The 20,037-nt window shown below is 35.5% G+C and overlaps 1 protein-coding gene across 2 annotated transcripts in view; it reads right to left on the reverse strand.

Annotated features, from left to right (window-relative positions):
• Positions 1-20,037, reverse strand: part of LOC125682089 (MPN domain-containing protein-like) — a 141,120-nt gene that overhangs the window by 86,375 nt on the left and 34,708 nt on the right. For both annotated transcript variants that reach the window (XM_048922488.2, XM_048922487.2), the window contains 2 exons: positions 2,732-2,828; positions 2,462-2,534 (listed from right to left, as the gene is read on the reverse strand). In XM_048922488.2, coding sequence (XP_048778445.1) covers positions 2,462-2,534; positions 2,732-2,828 — 170 coding nt within the window. The remainder of the gene's footprint in view (positions 1-2,461; positions 2,535-2,731; positions 2,829-20,037) is intronic.

Consider the following 20,037-nt stretch of genomic DNA (forward strand, 5'->3'; position numbering starts at 1 on the left):
GTCACTTAGGTCACTTGACCTTGATACTAATTTGTAGGCCCTGTCATTCTCTATTCATTTCTGAAGACGCTAGGACTCTATTTATCATATTTGTCAAGTTATATCTGTTGAAATTTGCAATTAATTTTTCCCCATAGAGTTCCATGTTACCCCCCCCCCCTAATGTACCCTAACCCCCTTCAATCTGAAAAAAAAAACATTTTTGCACATCTAGATACGTTGGCCTATCATATCCTTAAATATCTATTACTTTCCTCAACTGGTTACGGAGAACAGTGTGGACAGTTTTAGCTGCGAGAAAGAAGCAGAAGAATAAGAATAACTAGATACGATCTCTTCCGTCCAATTTTTGATGAGATAAGATATTGACTGGGATATTTCAATTAGTGAAGAACAACTGTATACGAAAGGAATAAGCATCTAAATTCTTTAAAAAATAATGCGATAAACACTTAAGAGATACAATTTAACAATCTTGAATAACTCCCGGTTTTCTTTCATTCATTTCCGGTATTATATATATATCTCTGCAATCCATAAAACGACTGAAAATCCCACATTGAGTGTGCAGGAAACTTCCCTGAAAGTTTCGATGAAAAAAAATGGACAACTTCCGGTTTCGAACAACCAACTTCCAGTGGAAATGGTATGACTTAAAACATACTATTAGACAATGGTATGAGCATTAGAAATGGGAAAAAAACTTGAAGTTGAACACGAGTGGTTGGTGATAAGTGAACGCAAAACTGTGAATGGAGAGCGCAAGGTGAACACATGGAAAAATGGTAAAGTAGAAAGTTCAGGGACTGTACTTCCCCTGATTTAAGATAGCTGATCGGCACAGGCTAAGTGTGTTGCTGACTGTACAATGAAGTGACGTGTTTACTGCATGAAACGGAGTTTATCATCTAATGTCATGGATTATATAATAAAAGGAAATTTTACAACTACTTAAAAGTATTTTCGAGAAATGTAAAATGTACATGTACATCTCAGATCCTTTACAGATATTATGAGTAGACCCAGGTAAACAGCTCCTCCATATTCCATGTGGTGAGCCTGTATGTCATGTGCATATAAAGTTAAACATAGTATATATGTATTTGCATTTTGCTTGAAGTGAGTGTGAATAATGAATGGCATAAATTTTATGCCATTTAAATTTATGCCCTTTACTTATTTTATAATTGATAACATATTTCTACTGTAATTATACATCCATGCATGTAAAGAAAAAGCCTTTTTATTCTAGATTTATTGAAAACTTTTAGAATGTTTTATTGTAAAACGTGATTTCATTTGTTTTTGATACCCCATACATTACTATCAGAGATGTATGTGTTACCTTTCAAGGCTATCCAAACAGGTAAATCAGAATTTAGCACTGATGTGAAGTGAACCATAGCAAAACTTGGGACCATGCAAACCCTGATACATTATAACAACAGAATATTCATCTATTGATATGGCGGAAAGCAGAGAAATATGACAGACACTGAGAATTCGACTATATTCAAGAATTCACGTCAGCTTTAAGTGGTGAGCTGCATGAACACCAAAAAACACAATCATCATAACACAAATACATCCCATCTTTGGTGGGCATATAGAAAGCATATGAATTGGAATTTCCAGTTACAAGTTTAAGGGTTTAGAGTTTTTTCATGCCTCTGGCTTAAATGAGCTAAAATATTTTCATTTTGGACTCCTCCTTCAAAGGGAGTTCTTTAAGATCATAGATTTATAAACACAGTAATGCCAATCTTAAGCTTACATTTATGTGGTCTGGAAACTTCAGCAGTGTCTTCTGGTTACTTATGCTGTACTATTTGTAGTCTGGATAGTTATACTGTGTGCTTTAGTAATGGACACTGTGTGGTATAGATAGTTATACTGTGTGCTTTAGTAATGGACACTGCATGTGTGGTATGGATAGTAATGCTGTGTGGTCTGGTTATTTATCATATACATATACCCATCGATGTTTCATTTTTTGATACTGTTGATTTCACAGAGTGTGATCCGATTTTTCGAATCACCACACTGGTTTTCTGATTCTATATCAGTATCCTCTGAAACTGATGACATCACAATGCATCAATGCAACGTTTTTGTAGAAAATCTTCACCGTGCCACACACAAAACTGTGTACACAAAATGTAATTTCACTATATATTTGTGTTTTAGATAATTTGGATTACATTTATTATCTTATGAATGTGGATTTAACAATATATAAGGGGGTATATTACTACAGTAACTTGATCCGAAGAGTTGGGTCACCTCTTATTGACAGGTGCGGATCATCAGATCAAACTCTAAGCTTCACGTCTCATATAATCTGATGATCCACATCTGTCAACTCTACGTGATCCGACTCTTCGGATCAAGTTACTGTATATTGATAATATATATTGATGCAATGTAGTCTGCTTATTTACACTGTGTTCTGGTTACTTACGCTGTGTGTTCTGGTTCCACTTTCCTCCCAAGTAACCAACCACTTCTCTGGATGTTAGGTGACAATGGAAATCCTAAAAAAAAAATAAAGTCTTGCCTATTTGAGAAGGGACATCAATTAGCTTTTAAGAGACTGAAATTCTGAAGAAATTCATAAAATTAATACATTAGGCCTGTACATTAGTGATATATTTTGTTTAATTTTTTTTAGTTATCTTAACATAAAGCAATATCTAAAACAGTTTAAATATTTAAAGCATTTCAGTCTCACCATCAGCAGAAGTGCATTACTTGCTATAGAAACAGTAAATGGCTGAACTTTGTCCAATTCCTTGAAAGACTCACATTCCACAAGAATCAAAGGGTCACTATCATAAAAAAAAAAAAAGAAAAAACAATAATGTTTAGTGATTAAAAAGACACTTGTACAAAGTGCATCATCTTCAATAATTACTAAGCATTAAGGTATACAGTAAAACTCTAATATAGCGAAATTACGGCTATAGCGAAGTGAAAACAATTTCCCCGGCAAATTCTTTATATATTCTATATAAAAAATTCCCGTCTATAACGAACACGGATATAGCGAATTTACGGATATAACGAAGTAAATTCCTATTCCCCTTGAATTAAAAATAAACGTAAAAATCACCTTTTATAACGAATTTATTTTGTTCATTTTAAACTCTTTGTGATTTTTACCAAACGTTTTCCATTGACATAAAGGATCCATACTTAATTAATTGTTAAAAAATTTCTGTTTGTATTTTTTCAAAAAAGGTTGTTAACGCAAAACAATACTTACACATACATTTAGGAAATATATTGTCGGTATTATTTACTATTCTCGTTAATCAAATTTGAAGTTTGATTGCATTCATTTTATCGTACACTCCTTTATTTGTGTAAAGCAACAAGTAAATGACAATTGCAATAGCTAGACTACATGATTGTATGTATTGCGCAAAATTTTGTTGACATTTCTCTCTCGACATGTTCTTGCATGACTTAATAATCCATCAAGATAAATTATCATATATAAATCAATGTGGATATTTCTTGTATAAAAATATTTCTTCTTGAAAATAAATATGCTTCATTTCTCTTAAAGACGATACAAACGCAAGTATATCGATTGCTGCTTTCTTATATAACTGGTATACATGTAGAACAAATCAGTTTTATAACGAATTCGTTGTATTTGAATTATGAATGAATCGCTATAAACATATAGCGAATTATGCTTATTCCAAATTTTTATAGAGGGTCCCCAGAAATTCGCTATATCAGAGTTTTACTGTGCATGCATGTATATCACATTTTCCCTTCTTTCCAACTCAAATAGAACAAGAGGCCCACAGGCCTTATCGGTCACCTAAATACTAGTGGAAAAAGTATCACTACTTCCATGGGCTATGAAATCTAGAAAAAAATGCCTGTTCTGAATATCTAAGCTATTAAATTCTAATGTTCAGCAACAGTATGAAACAAGATGTGTTCTTAAAACTGCACTGCCCTCAAAAGTGCATACACTGATGGAAGGCTTTAAATAATAGGTGTATTAACATTAAAACATCAAAATAATATGACTAATTTGGACTCATCCTAAAGTCATAACCCTGGGTTGTGAAATTCACCATTTTTTGTACACCCTTTTCTGCTATTCCTAAGTATGCATTTAGATTGTATACAGTATCAGCAAATTTAAATATGTCCTTCCAATCATTAATATAATTTTGACACCACCCTGAAACCAAACCCTTACCCCAAGGATCATGCAATTTACAAATTTGATAAAAGACTACCTTATACTCCTTCTAAATATCCATTCAGTTTCAATTTAGAATCAAGAGAACTAAAGAAGATCATTAGATGTTAATTAAAAGTTTTACACATAAACACTATATACTAAGTTTGGCCCCGCACTGGGGTCAAAACGCCTAACCCGAGGATCATGAAATTTACAGTTTTGGTAGAGGCATTCCTATTCTACATCATTATTCATTTAGTTTTTCTTAAACATGTGCAGTTCTAGAGAAGAAGATTTTTGAGAACTGGTCAATTTTGGGCAGTTTTTTCCCCACCCCTAAGGCCCCAGGTGCAGGAGTCCTGAAATTTACAATTTATGTCTCCCTTGTTCCAAAGATGCTTCATACCAAATTTGAAAAGAATTGGAATGGCGCATGGTTATCAAGAAGAAAATTTCTATTGTTCATATACATTTAATAACTGACCATTTTGGCCCCACCCTAATACCAAAACCCCTACCCCTGGGATCATCAAATTTACAACTTTGTTAAAGCTCTTTCTAAATATTCATTTAGTATCAATAGCACTAAAGAAGATGTTATTTAAGTGTTTTTCACATAAACACTATATACTAAGTTTGGCCCCGCACTGGGGTCAAAACCCCTACCCCGGGGATCATGAAATTTACAATTTTGGTAGAGGCCTTCCTGCTCTACATCTCTACATCACTATGCATTTAGTTTTTCTTACATGTGTGCGATTCTAGAGAAGAAGATTTTTGAAAATTGGTCAATTTGGGGCAGTTTTTGCCCCACCCCTAGCGCCCCAGGGGTGCATGAGTCCTGAAATTTACAATTTATTTCCCCCTTGTTACAAAGATGCTTCATACCAAATTTGAAAAGAAATGGAATAATAGTTATCAAGAAGAAGTTAAAAATGTTCAATTGTCAACGCACGACAGACCAATTGCAATAATTATTATAGATCACCTGAGTTTACTCAGGTGACCTAAAAATCTATGAGTTATGCAAGATGGATAAAGTAATTCGATTGCACAAATAATGCTGCCCCCCCCCCCCCCCCCCCCCCCCCCCCCCCCCCCCAGCCATTTCCTTTCCTCCCATATATTTCTTTACATTTTCTTTTCTAACTAAGACATAAACAGAAGTAATAGTCACTCTTTATGACATATAAATTAAAATTATTTCAGTTTAATCTTAAAAAGCCATTTTCTTAGTATTGTTTTGTCAAAAAAACCAAATACACATATTTGAATGTACATGTATCATAGGTATGATTGTATCAATAAACATGGCTTAAATTTTGCTGCCCTGGCTACACATGATAGATGGTATCAACTAGCTATAAGGTACTTTGCCAGATTGTATCAACATGGCTTAAATTTTGCTGCCCTCCGGCTACACATGATAGATGGTATCAACTAGCTATAAGGTTACTTTGCCAGAAACAGCTTATAATCTTAGTGATCTTAATGCAAATATAATGTGAAGAGGTCAGAAATAACTTCTTTATTAATGATTAACACATTCATAGATATATATTTTTTAATCATTTTTGAAAATAGGACTCTCATTTTTTGGGATATATAGGGCTTTATAGGGATCTTAATGACTTATAGGGAAAATATAGGAACCTTCAAGTTTATAGGAAAATATAGGAATAAATAGGGACTTGACACCCTGAAAGGTTTTCTGTTTATCGTGAAGATCGTTTATCGTCTTTTGCGTTTATCAGGTCTATTGTGAAGTTTGTTTATCAGGTTTCGCATTTATTGTGAAGATTGTTTATCATGTTTTCTGTTTATTATGTTTACCGTTTATCCTATCGTGCATGTATCCTATCGTATCGTGCGTGTATCCTATCGTATCATGCTTGTACCCTATTCTATCATGTTTGTATCCTATCCTATCGTGCGTGTATTGTGTTCTAACAGTTATCATGTCAAGAATAACGTTGCGGGTATTGTAATAGTGTATTTGGTGTAGTAGTATGCTTCGGGGTCTGTATATTGTAATGACTAATCATGGCCCTGCTGGTCTTAATTTAGAAGATTTTCCCCTATAAATTCCCATGTAAAACTTTGTTCCCCTATGGTGGCCCCACTCTAACACCTGAGCCATGATTTGAACAAAGAAGGTGTTACACCGAAGTCGGAATTTTCCCTAATCGGAGCTCTGTGCCAGCACTCGTGACGTAGAACTGACCGTCATCCATATTATTGCGTATTTGCCATATACAGACCCTGAAGTGTGATACTACACCGCCAAAGTGTTTCGTTTCGTTCCGTGCAAACTGCTCACTGTTCCGTGCAGATTGTTTACCGTTCCATGCAAAAAACCGTTCCGTGCAAACCGTTCATCGATCGTTCCGTGCAGACGGTTCAGCGTTTCGTGCAGACCGTTCAGCGTTCTGTGCAAATCAATAAATTTCGTGCAAGAACCGTTTCGTACATGCATCAAGCCACGCCCATATAGAAACATGCAGATCGTTCAAACCACTCCCTTATAGAAACGTACAGACCGTGCAAGTCATTGTTGGGAATTTGAGCAATTATTTCAAAATGTCTATATAACAGTTTATTATAAAACCACCAGACAGAGCAAAATCCGATACCATTTTTATTATCACCATTGGTAGTTTCTAGCAAATGCGAAGACATGTATATCTCTGCCCTCAGTACTTTTTTTTTTGTCTATAGGAATAATTTATTTGTATGATCAAGTTTCTCTTTTTGAATAACGAATATTTTCATCAAAATTGTTTATCGGAACTGTTTTCATAATGCAAAGAGGACTGAAATATACAAATTACACACATGTTTTAACGCACTCGATCAGATTGAATGTACAAAAATAGCGAAACAGACGCAACTTTCAATAAATTTGATAGAGCAATTGAATAAATAAAGTTGAATAATCAATATTCCATGACGATACAATTTATGTATCGTTTTCCTTTATTTCTGAAGTTAAAAAATATCAATTTCATTTTATTCCAGTGTGTTCATAAGTCATTAAACTACTCCTTGTTTAAACTAAACCGCTGCAGGATGAAACAAATAATGACAAAAAAATCAAAGTGTGCAGGCCATGCCTATCATTTTGTGCAAACCATTCACAATCCTCTCCCCGCCCAAAAATATTTCAATCTCTCCTTACGAGAAGTTTTTTAAAATCAATTTTTTATCTGTTTTCATACGAGCAAATGTGACACCTGTACACAAAAAGGGCAAACGCAACGATATTACAAACTACATACCAATCTCATTATTATGCATCACTGAAAAGTTCAACATAATTCGAAGTAAATGTACCTGTAAAAATTTATTCACCATAGCAATTTGCTACTGGAATACATATCATCTTTTCCACTCAAAATGTTTAACGGTTATTTACCTTGTTTGGCCTTAAAGTTTTTCTTCCAAAGCTTTGGAAAGTTCACAATGGTTTTTCGTGAAAGGAACCAAGCCTTTGTCAACAACTTTCACCCAGAAAATCATTCACGTTCTCGTTAGCAGCCTTGACTATTAAAACACAGGTATTACATGCTGTATTCGGCGTGTTTGTTGCGAGTCCTATTCACAAACTAAATTAGTCCAGTCATTCTAGCCAAAAATATAGCGTAACCTCAAACTAATTGCAACAAAAATGTTTTTGTTTTCAAACGGTGAGTCAAGGGATGCTCTAGCGTACGTAAAAAATCGAGAGCACAAAACAAAGGGGAAACATGTATTTTGGGGCAAAAACGTACACTTTGATAAAAAAAAATCATTGAAAACTGGGAATTATCATTTATCTTAACACATGAGAAAAATAAATGAAACACGATTGCTATAATTATCGGGAACGGTGTTAACATTCACAAACTACTTTATTCATACCAAAATTTCAAATGAATGAATGTTTTTTATGAGGCGCAATACCTTATTTTGGACGAAAAATCGATGAAAATGAGAAGAGTTAATATGAAACTCGATCGTAAACATTTATTCTGGTACAAAATCAGATACTATTTATATGAGGCAGTTAAAAAAGTGATAATGAATTCAAAAAAATTATTCAACAGTTTGAGATTTTAAGATCATGAGAGTGTATCAGTGGCGGATTTAAGGGGGAACAGCCCCCCCCCCCCCTTAAAATTTTCAAAATTAAGGTAAATCGTAGTCTTGTTTAGAAAAATGTAAACAATAAAAGAAGCAATAATTTCTTCCATGCACTCTCGGAGAAATAAATGACAAAATTTTTGATTTTTATTAATTACTTATATTGGGTCAGGACTTGCATTTTCCCCCAAAAACCCTCAAAATTTGCGTCATTTTATTAAATTAACTTTCTCATAAATGACAGAAAATAGTATACTTAGGAGACATATTCCAAGCCATATTTCAAGCCCTATAAAATCTGTAAATTCCAGGAGCTCAAGACCGCCCCCAGACCCCCTGCCTTATAAACTTCTGCCCTCCCCGCTTAACCGCAATTCCTGGATCCGCCCCTGTGTATGATCCCGTAATCGTGTTTGCTCTGTTCGTTTGTTTGTCAGTCTGCAAAATGTTTAACTTTGGCCATAACATTTGAATGGTAAATGACAGATTTTCATATTTGTATTCTTTGTGACAAAACCTTTAGAAGGTACCAAACATTTTGAAATTGTGGCCTTGATCATTCTTATAATTATGAAGCAACTTGTTCTCAAATCACCTGGAGTGTCACACAATAGTATCCTATTACATGTACAGTATAATCTGTCTAAACCGGTTATGTGTGGTTCCAAAGAAATTGGCCGGTTTGCACAGAGTCCGGAGTGCAGAATGTTGACAAGAATGAGAGTTGCTTCCCTTGTATTCACTATCTATGCATACGTGTGTAATGATTGCTAACGTTTTAATATATCACAAAAGAATTCAAAATGTAAAAATATAAATGTCAGTGTTTTATTGTCGTGCTCATTTGAAAAAGTTTCAATTTTTATTAAACAGTTTAAAATCTGGGAATTATTCGCGCAATTTTCTCTTGGTAAATTGTCGATTTCGTCTACATCATCGCTGTTATCAAGTGCTACATTATGTACGTTCGTCAAGTTTGTGTTGTGTTTGTTTAAAATTTGTCTTTCCCAGCTTTCATTGTAAATGTATCGCTTTCAACTGTCTCAATTTGTGAAACGGAAACTAATACAATGCCGAGTGATCGACCAGACATGGCGAGTTGTGTTAACTGCATATCATCACTGTCTGACTCGCCAAAGAGCTCCGAGAAGTCCACGAGGGGAAACCCTGCTTTTGGAAAACATAACGGGATTCTTACCGCTTTTGTTTCATTCCAAGAATGTATCGAATTCATCGATTAATTGAACTTTTTTAATGTCAGTTCTCGTCTCTGTCGTTAGGGGGAGGGCGTCATTACCTCGTGCGTGGTGCTGTCATAATTGAAAAGTGCACCCCCTAAAAATCAGGTTTTATTTTAAACTGATCGCGACTCATCGCCAGTTGCACTCTTTTACTTACCTGTGGCTTCCCTTGAGACACCCTTTGTGTACACCGCGTGCGATCGACCGAATACCGACAGGTTGGTCATCGTGGGGTGGCTGGTTTAAATGCGATAATTAGAGCTAATTACGAGCAGTTGGGCCCTTGTGTACACCGAATACAATTGAACGTAACAATTAGGGTGGTGTATCATCGAGGGGCCGGTTTACAAAGGATAATTTAAGTTAATTAATAACAGTTGGGACTGTGTAAGCCAGCCGATATACAGAATATGCAGTATCCGGAGTACAGGGAATTATTAATAAAGGATTTGTTAAAGAAATGTTAGGGACTATATTTTGTGGCCGGAATTGAAAGAGCACCGGAGTACTCAGAGGCCGGTTTGGACAAATTATACTGTATATGTTTTCTGTAGAATTTAAAAATTCAAATAATGACTTCATTTGTGATGTCCAGTTAGACTTATTATATTGATTTACACATGCATGTTTAGTAATGTTGTCCATTGATAGTAGACAATTCGGCCAGTATCGTATAGTTTATACAGTGTCAGTGGTAAGGAATCTTCCATCCGAATATTCGCCATGTACATAGTGCAGGTAAAGAAATGAATCTGATAATGACGAAGTGCGCGATTCTGAACCATCTTAATGGTAGTTTTGGAGACCCCATACTTCATACACAAATTAAAAAAAGTTTTTCGAAAGTTGAAATTCCTATGTCTTTGTAAAAACGAATTTTCAAGGTCATCCTTCCCAATGCAGACCACCAGCTTTCGATGAAATATACAAGTTACGATGGAGTCGTTTCTGACTACACTCATCCTGTTCACACTTATGCTCCCTTTTTCTCTTAGTTGCACAATATCTTAAGTATCACCAAGAGATGTATAGCAAAATCAAGTGTTATATTACAACCTGAAAATTAAAAAGTCGATGCAATTCACATGTGAGGGACAAATACCTAATGCTTGGAAAACATTTGATTTTACTAAATCAGCTGGAAATAATTCTCATGTATGTAAAATTAGAAGCTTAAGTTCAAGGCCGTTTGTGCCATGGCTGCATCAAACCTAAGATGCGATTACACTTTCATCAAACGCTCGACATTTCGAAGTCAAAATCACGGGTCTTTTGGATATGACCCTAAAACCGGAGATCCCGTGTCGCGGCAGACGTTGGCACACTAAAGAATCATTACAAGTGGTATTTCACCTACAACTGGCGATGTCTCAATATTACACATACACAAACAGTATTAACACACACATATATAATATATCGCATGGCCTTACTACACTTTTAGATGTATTGGAAATTCTATTATCATAATGCAATTTTTACCATATAACGGCGTTCCGTACTTTTATTTTACGTGATAGAATTCCTTCGAGCAATTGATATATATATCTCATATATTTGTTCTCTTAATGTGTATATTTTGGCAGTGTTTTTGTCTAATTTTCATTGTAGTAAGTATATGAATAAAATGTACATATTAAATTGCTTGTATATTGAAAAATAACACACCAGACCGATACTTTAAAATTGATGGAACATCTCAACTTCAAAATGCACAAATATTAAATTATATATCCTAATTAGGAAACAGCTAGAATAAATTCCATCATGCATCTGGACTCTAAAATTCATTACTTATTCAACAAATCATCAAAATACATAAAAAATGTTAAAAACATTGCATCGTCTGCTTTGTGTTGACGTCAAATTTCCAGGTACGATACCCCGCATATGCCATTATTGTTACATGTAAAATGCGGAATCTTCTTGATTATAATTTCTAAATTAACTGCTCGGTCAATTTTTGTCGATTTTTGATATGTTGTCAAAATATACACAATTAATTGATTATAACAAAATTAATTTTTGTTGCTATTTGTTTGAGGTTTATTTTTATAATGACTGGTCTATAAACAGTGTCCAGGTTGGAAGATTATTTCAGACTCAGCACATGAATTTCAAAATATTTCATTGAATCTCAAAATGTTATGGATAAATACCTGATTAAACAATTAAGTTAAAAATTACAATCCACTTGCATTCTCGTGCATGCAAATCTAATTTAGCCTCTATTGTTCCAGCTGTTAGCTAGACCATGCTTTATTCTTCATCACTAAAACACTCTATATGACTTCTAATATGAAGAGCTCCCTTAGGGGGAGATAAACAATATGAAGAGCTCCCTTAGGGGGAGATAAAGTATCCATTACAAGAGTTACTTCTCTTTCCATATAACATACATGTAAACTAACATTATAATTAAATATATATACTTTCCTTTTCTTAAGGCTTATTTGAACCTAACCAAAATGAAATAAAAGTTCAGAATTAAAGTTTGTCTAGTTTTAGAATTAACAGTAACACTGTCACTTTAAAGTACAAAGTCTGGCAACATTTGTCCTCTTTGTAGAATCTCCAAGACACACAAACCATCTGCCCCTGCCTTTGTTAAGCAGTTTGCCAACTGTTTTTGTCCAGAGCACCACTGAATTTTCCGTACTTCCCCTTGCCAAAGTTGCAATATCAATTTGAAGTCTCTTGTCTTCCACAAGTTTAGTAGAATGCACAGAATCTATGACACTTTTATTGTCCACAAATGCATAAATATCGATGGATTTTCTGTGGAGTCCTAAAATTTCCTCCAACATGTGTCGATAGTAAAAACTTGCCTCCAGTCCTTCCTTTAGGCTAAGCGCCTCTGCAGCTAGAGTGGAGCGGACGACTCTTCGTATCTTTTTAGCCTGCCAGAAAAGGGGGCAGCATTTTCCTTGTTTGTCCATAATCCAGATTATGACTCCTTGGGTACTTCCTACTCCTTCATTAAGATTTCCTAGAGATGCATCAGTAAACGTCATAATCTTCAACGAGGTGAGGTCTAATGTCGGGAATTTCAAAACACTTTTGAAGTCTTTAAGCCTGTTAATGGTTTTTGCTGCTCTGGTTAAATCTGCTACAGTTGCAGTTCTCAGCTTAGTACTCATGTCTATCATTTCGAATGCAAGATCTGGTCTTGATCCCCGCACTGCCCAGTTGATCTGTCCTATAATATGTCTGTATGCTGTCTGTTCTTCACCACTCAGCTGACTTTTCCTCTGAATTGCTCTCTGAGGGTCAATCTCTACACTTTGTAATTTTTCCATGTAATTGGTGTGATCCAATACTATCCCCTCTTGATCTTGCTTTACATAAAAGCCAATGTACTGAAATTGGCATTCAGCTACTTTTCCTGCAGAAATTCTCTCTCGAAACTTGCAAATCTGTCTCTCAAAAACTTCATCCCCAGCATGGAGAAAATCATCAACATGAGAGCAGATAATCCCATGAAGTTCCCTGTCTTTTCTATAACAGAATAGAGCTGGGTCCACACTGCATTTCTCAAAACCAAGTTTATCAAGTTCTTCTTTGACGCTCAAATAAAACTGTCTTGCACCATCTTTTAGTCCATATAAGCAGTGTTTCAGCTTCCATATTGTTCCAGCAGGTGTGATGCTTTCCTTTGGAGGTTGAAGATAAACATCTCTGTCAAGTGTTTTTCCTTGCAAGAAGGCTGATTTTATGTCTGTGGTTTTGACATCCCATAATTTACTTGCAGTTATTGTCAAAAATATCTTGAGACCACCTTTTCCGACTGTAGGACTGTCTCTAGGGATACAAAATTCTTCCTCAAATCCACGTGCAACAAGTCTTGCTCTTACTTGTCCTTCCTTTGAAGTGATGACCCATCTTGTTGATAATCTATTCTGTCCTTCATCTTCAACTTCAGTGTACGTGTCAAAGGTTTTGAGTTTTTCTAGTTCATTTTGTTTTGCTAGGGCTATATTGTCACAACTTGTATTTTCATATGTTGTAGAATGCACACTTTCATCATTTTGGCTGATTCTTTCCCAAGAGAGTCTGCCCAGGTCTATGCTTTTTTCTTCTTTGCTCTCAAAACCTTGCACATTATACCAATTTCTGTTATTTCCTGTTGCTTTACCTGCTCTGCCAAGGATTGTAGCTTTTATCCAGTTATCATCTTCTGAACCCATCTTGTATTGAATGATGTCATGTGCTTTCAGTGCAATATTGCTTTGAATTAGTGAAACTGGACTGTGGTTTATTTTGCTTTCCATCAGGTATTCAGAGACTGCACTCTTTGCTTTTCTTGGTTGTTGTGTTTTCTCCATATTTTCAGAATCTGTAACTTTCTCTTCTGTTTGTATACAATTTTCTGATAGTTTTTGTAGTCTGTTGGGCGACACTCGGACAAAAACTCCACCATGACTTATAAAAACAACCTTGCCATCTTGAAACACAACTTCACCTGGTCCAAGCCATCTATCTCTGCCCTCACGTTTGTAGTATACCATATCTCCATTTTCATAAAATTGCTCAGCTGCTCTCACTTTGTTCAACAATGCTCGCCTAATTCTTTCATCAGCTTCTGCCTCTATATAAGCTCGTCTGGTGCTGTGCAACAAATTAAGGTGTTTAGCAAATGTCTCGCTCAATGTACAACCCTCAAGTGCTGGTAATTTGTCTGTCATGATGTTGGGGAGGTTGGGATTCCACCCAAACACAAGCTGGTGACTACTAAAACCATTCCACATCTGCAATACATTCCTTGCCATGTTTGCCCAACATAACAGACTCTGCTCACTCACATCCCTGTAGTCATGTTCTAGTTTTGTCAACATCATGTCAGTTACAGAGTGCACTCAATCCATTTTGAAATGGACTTTCACCTGCAGATGTATGCACCTTTACATTGAAAATAGATGCCACTTCTCGAGTTTCTTCCGAGTTGAACTCCCCTCCATTATCTGTCATAATTGCCCCCATGACACCAAATATTCTTATCCAATGCGACATGATTTTATCGATGACGTCAGTTGCCTTTTTCCTCTGGATAAAAACAGACACTGTATATCTGGACCACATGTCAATCATGTGCAAAATCCACTTTCCTCTCCAGTACTTCAGGTCCATAGCCACCTTTTCATTAAAGTGGGATGCCATTGGAAATGAAAAAAAAGGTCATGATGGTGTTCTAGCATAGGTCTTGCATACATCACACCTCTGCTCAAGATTTTCAATATCCTGGCCGAAGTTGTCTCGCCAAGCTCCTGTAGCCTTCAAAAGTGATACCACCGGGGGGGTGGGGGGTGGGGGGGCAGTCGTTTCTTTGGTGGGTGGGTAAATTGTCGGTGCAATTTTAGAAGAGTTAAATACCTTTTCTTAGGGTCTATCTCATCGATCCTGACTGAGCAAACTTCCTCAACTGGTATCATTTCTGCCTTATCTATGGGAACACAATAATGTCCAGAAGAGGTCAAATTAAGGTTCATTGTTTTTCCTCGGATCTCTGCTGTGTCGTCTTCTAAGTTCAGCTTCATACCAGCAGTTTTCATAGCTGTTCTTGACAACAGTAATGGAATGTCTGAATTAACAACATCAATTGTTATCGTAACATCTTTCCCTGCTATACGAGCTGGAATTGCATATTCTCCCTCAGATTTAAGACGTCGAGTTCCCCCTCCAAACTTGAAGATTCTTCTGCCCTCCATTTTCTTAATCCTATTCTTGTCTAGTTCATCAAGCGAATCGATGTACGTGTTGATCCCTGTACTTCCACACACTGTACTGCTGCAGGCACTGTCTAGAACTGCACAGTTCCTGGCATCCATCCCCAAATGCCTTATCTCCTTTGGTTGGTTTCCTGTAAACAGCACAATTAAATTCTTTTTCTTCAGCTGAACATGTGTTTACTTTCGCCATGTTTTCCCAACTGTGAGGACAAGCTGCCATCATGTGTCTAAATGACCCACAAGATTTGCATGTCAATACATTTCCATCTGGTCCTGATGTATTCATGCTCTTTTTAAAGGGACTGATTCACGATTTTCCTCCAAATTTTGTATTTCACTTTAAGTAATCAAAATCTATAGTCTAATATGTTTTAGAAGGTTTCACAAAAAATTGAGGAAATTCATCATGACGGAAGCTCATTATAGAGAGTTTATTATTTGTTTTGAAAACAAAGATTGAGGTGTGTTATTGTTTACGAGTTTTCAAAATAAATGGATACTGATCCAAGTTTATTATATATATCACATCTCAAGTATGCTTTAGGTAAAATGTGTCATTTAAAAGTTAAAATTTGTAATTGTACAAAATGAAGATGCTTTGAATTACAAAATTAATGTTTCACTGGTTTGTTTGTTTACATAAAAAGACTCGAGTCTTTGCTTACATAACACAGAATCAAAGCTAAAATATTGCTCTCATCCTTACATTCAGACGGTCCAAATTTTGGTTGTCAACATTAAATGAGCTATATTTTTAATTTTTAACACCATAAATGAAAAATATTTCTTTCGAAAAACGTGAACCAGTCCCTTTAATGCCTGAACTGCCTATACGCGATTGCCCACCTTGCTGACAGTATGAACCTCTACTCTGGGCACTCTGAAATCCTCTCCCCCGCGTCTGCTCATTTCTTCCACCTCCTCTGTTAAATTTGTTACCCTTCATTGGCATTCTTGCATATCCAGCTGCCATCAATGCTTCCTCATTCTCTGCCAGGACCGTCTCCCACTGCCGGTTCAAGTTTAATGGATACTGATGTAGTGGGTGCGTTTCCACAAGTTTCACCTTTGGATTTTTTCAGGGATTTCTTAGCTTCTTCATAAAGAGTTTCTTTATCCTCAAAATTCATTCCAGTTAATACAATCATTCTTTCCTCTTTGCTTATCAGTGATCTTCTGAGTAACTTGAAGGCTAAAATCTCAGGTGGTAACTTCATATTTTTCTTTTCGATTTTTCTGTATTTGGCATCAAAAATGGATATGTATTCACTAATAGATTGTCCATCAGACCTTTTAAAGTCTTCAAAATCTTCAAATTTCTCTAAGCTATCTGCTAAGTCATCTTTGGCTAAATGTTTGTCCAAAAATTCAATCAAGGTATTCAAACCTGTTTCTTCCTTGAGATCCTCCAAGTTCAGCTGATCAAACACTTTTTCTCATATCCTGGGCTCATCATTTTCAGGAAGGGACAAGGCTATAGCAACTCCCTGTTTCTTCTTATCTAACTCTGTGACCTCTTTCCATGCTAACAATTCTTGCTTGTACAATTCATAAGTTTTCACTTTAGGGTCATAAGAGGGGGGGGGGGTGATTTTTGTGGACATTCTTATTTTCTTAGTCCACAAAGTTTTGCACTTTTTCACATTCACTAAATTCTTACTGAATAATTTTTAAATGTCACACTTCCTTACACTGTTTTTGACACTATGATACACTAATTTCCTTTCAACCACGCTCTGCTACCATTGTTAGATCATGCTTTATTCTCCATCACTAAAACACTCTATATGACTTCTAATATGAAGAGCTCCCTTAGGGGGAGATAAACAATATGAAGAGCTCCCTTAGGGGGAGATAAAGTATCCATTACAAGAGTTACTTCTCTTTCCATATAACATACATATAAACTAACAGTTCCCATCATTCATTAAGCATTCATATTGTAAATCTACAGCAAAAAATCACTTTATTATAGCCTTTAACTAGGAAGAATGGTTTTAGCACACTAAAACTGATGTCTCCCCTTCCATTTGACATAGTTTTTAAAAACATTTTAGGGATCATCTTTAAAGTGGAAATTAAATTAAGACTTACGGTACATAACATTTGCCTACATGCAAGGTGAAGATAACAAACAGTGATCAAATCTCATAACTCCTATAAGCAATACAAAATAGATAGTCGGGCAAACACAGACCCCTGGACACACCAGAGGTGGGATCAGGTGCCTAGGAGTAAGCATCCCCTTTTGACCAGTCACACCCGCCGTGAGCCCTATATCCTGATCAGGTAAACGGAGTTATCCGCAGTCAAAATCAGTGTGCCAAGAAGGGCTTAACAATCGGTATGAAACGCGTCAGACAGCATTACATGTATATGCGCTTCAAACAAGGAAAAGTGTTGTGAACACATGATAGTAAATTATACTTGCCAACATACCATTATCAAAGGTGTATATCAAAAGACAAAAAAAAAATGGTCGGGACAACAAAATTGCTCCAAAAATTCTATCATTTGACCATTACATAAAAGGTCATGGTCAAGGGTCAGCAAAAATGGCACATGACACACTGTCTTATCATGGTATACCTACATACCAAATATCAAAGGCCTATAGCCCAAAAATTGTATTATTTGACCAAGTTTACATAAAAGGTCAAGGTCAAAGGTCAGCATAAATGGTACGTAGCACTTTTTGTTGTCATGGTTTACCAACATACCACCAACATACAAAATATCAAAGGCCTAGCCCAAAATGTTTTTTATTTGACCTTTACATAAAAGGTCAAAGGTCATCACAAATAACACTTAACACACTGTCTTATCTGGTATACCCACATACCAAATATCAAAGGCCTATGTCAAAAGACAAAGTTGTGGCCCAGACAAACTTTGTATGAGAAGCAGCAGAAGATTGAAGAAGATATTACACTAAAAAAATATGTCCCCCTTCTGGGAAGGGGAGATATAATTATACAAAGGTATGACCATTTCAGTACCAAATCATGAAATAAAGCAATGTACATGCACACACACACACACACACACACATGTGAGTATGATTCCACACATTTGTTGATGTCATTGAAGAGGCCTAGTATCATATACATGTACCTTAGTATGAATTTCATAATGTTTGCATCAAATAGAAGTTATAAGTTATAAAGTTATCTTAAAATCATCCCAACAGAATTGAGCATGAGTGCATGCACTTGCTGAGCAGTAATTTTAATCAGCAATTTAAAAAGACTACCAAAACACACCTAAAGCCTGATCAACATCAGAATTTGATGAAAAACAAAAATGTTATGGTCCTTTAACATTGAACCTTCAAGAGATGATGCACACACATGCGCATTGGCATTTTTTTATTACACCAATCTATAGGCATGCACATATTATCTACATCACAGGCAATTGCATCCCTTGGGGGTCGAATTTACTATATAAAGAGTAAAGGTATAGAACTCTAAATATAGGGTACCAAAGTTACAGTGTGCGAAATTAACCATGGACCGATAGACAATGTCTATAGAAAATCAAGTCGGTCTATAATGATCAAAATAGCTATACACCAATTTGTCTATAGGAATTATGAGTAAAAAACTGGTTCCCCGCTGCTTATTAAACATATATGAGAAGTGGGACCAGTTTATATGTAGTATGCTAATGTTTCTGTTCACCCCTTAGCTGTAATAAAATGTTCCACAATGTAATTACAAATCATTCGAATCAGATTATTCCATTTTCAACAGAGGTTGGTGGGTCAATTTGATATTTACTTCAATGTACGTCATTTTCGTGCAAATTCGGAATGTCCTTTTTAAACGGTTTTAAAAATATGTGGAAGGTGTACGCACTTGAATCAAACAGAAAGCGGTCAGTACAACAAGTTCCAGTAAGGCTAAATCGCAGAAAATCATGAGAAAATGAAACGTAGTAAATGTGACTTAGATGAAGAATCAGGCAGTGAAACTGAGCTGGAACAAAATGAAAAAAGAAAACGAAATTCTCACTGAAAAGCTTCACATGCATGAAATTGAAAAAGAATATAATTAAACTAATCTATGCACAAATTACCAAACCGAATTTCTGTCTATTATTTATTTTCAAATAACATTGAATATTGCACGATAAATTTCGGACTATAGGAATTTGTTGTGGTCTATAGGAAATAAAATGACTATGGACCGAAAGTCTATAGGACTTTAAAGTTAGTTTCGCACACTGAGTTAGCCGATGTAAAAACAATAAATTAATTGATATAAAATTCTACTTTGTATTTTAATTTATTCATACATAATCAATCTACATTACTACCAAAGTTCATCCCGAAATTCCGTATACTTCCCAAGATATGCAGAAATGAACTCGGAAAAATGCCTATTATTTTTTGGTTGACTTTTAGCTGGGCCCTGACACTATACGACTACACAGAGTGTTTGAGCATTGCAACAAGCTATGAAATAGAATGTGCAGCATAAAATATCATTTCTAAAATGAATTTCTTATCCCAATTCATAAAATGAAGTAAGTGACTGAAATTTTTTAAACCGTCTGTACTTTCACAATCCCAACCATTAACGGTGTTATGACTAATTACCCAAAAGAGATGGAAGGACCCATAACGATTTAGAGACTCAAAACTAATATTTATCAATATTGATTCATTATAGTACATAAATTATGCTAATAACAAGTCTTTATAAATATACAAATGTCTTATTTTGTCTATTTT

This window comes from Ostrea edulis, chromosome 2, assembly GCF_947568905.1.
Source record: "Ostrea edulis chromosome 2, xbOstEdul1.1, whole genome shotgun sequence".
Lineage (NCBI taxonomy): Eukaryota > Metazoa > Mollusca > Bivalvia > Ostreida > Ostreidae > Ostrea > Ostrea edulis.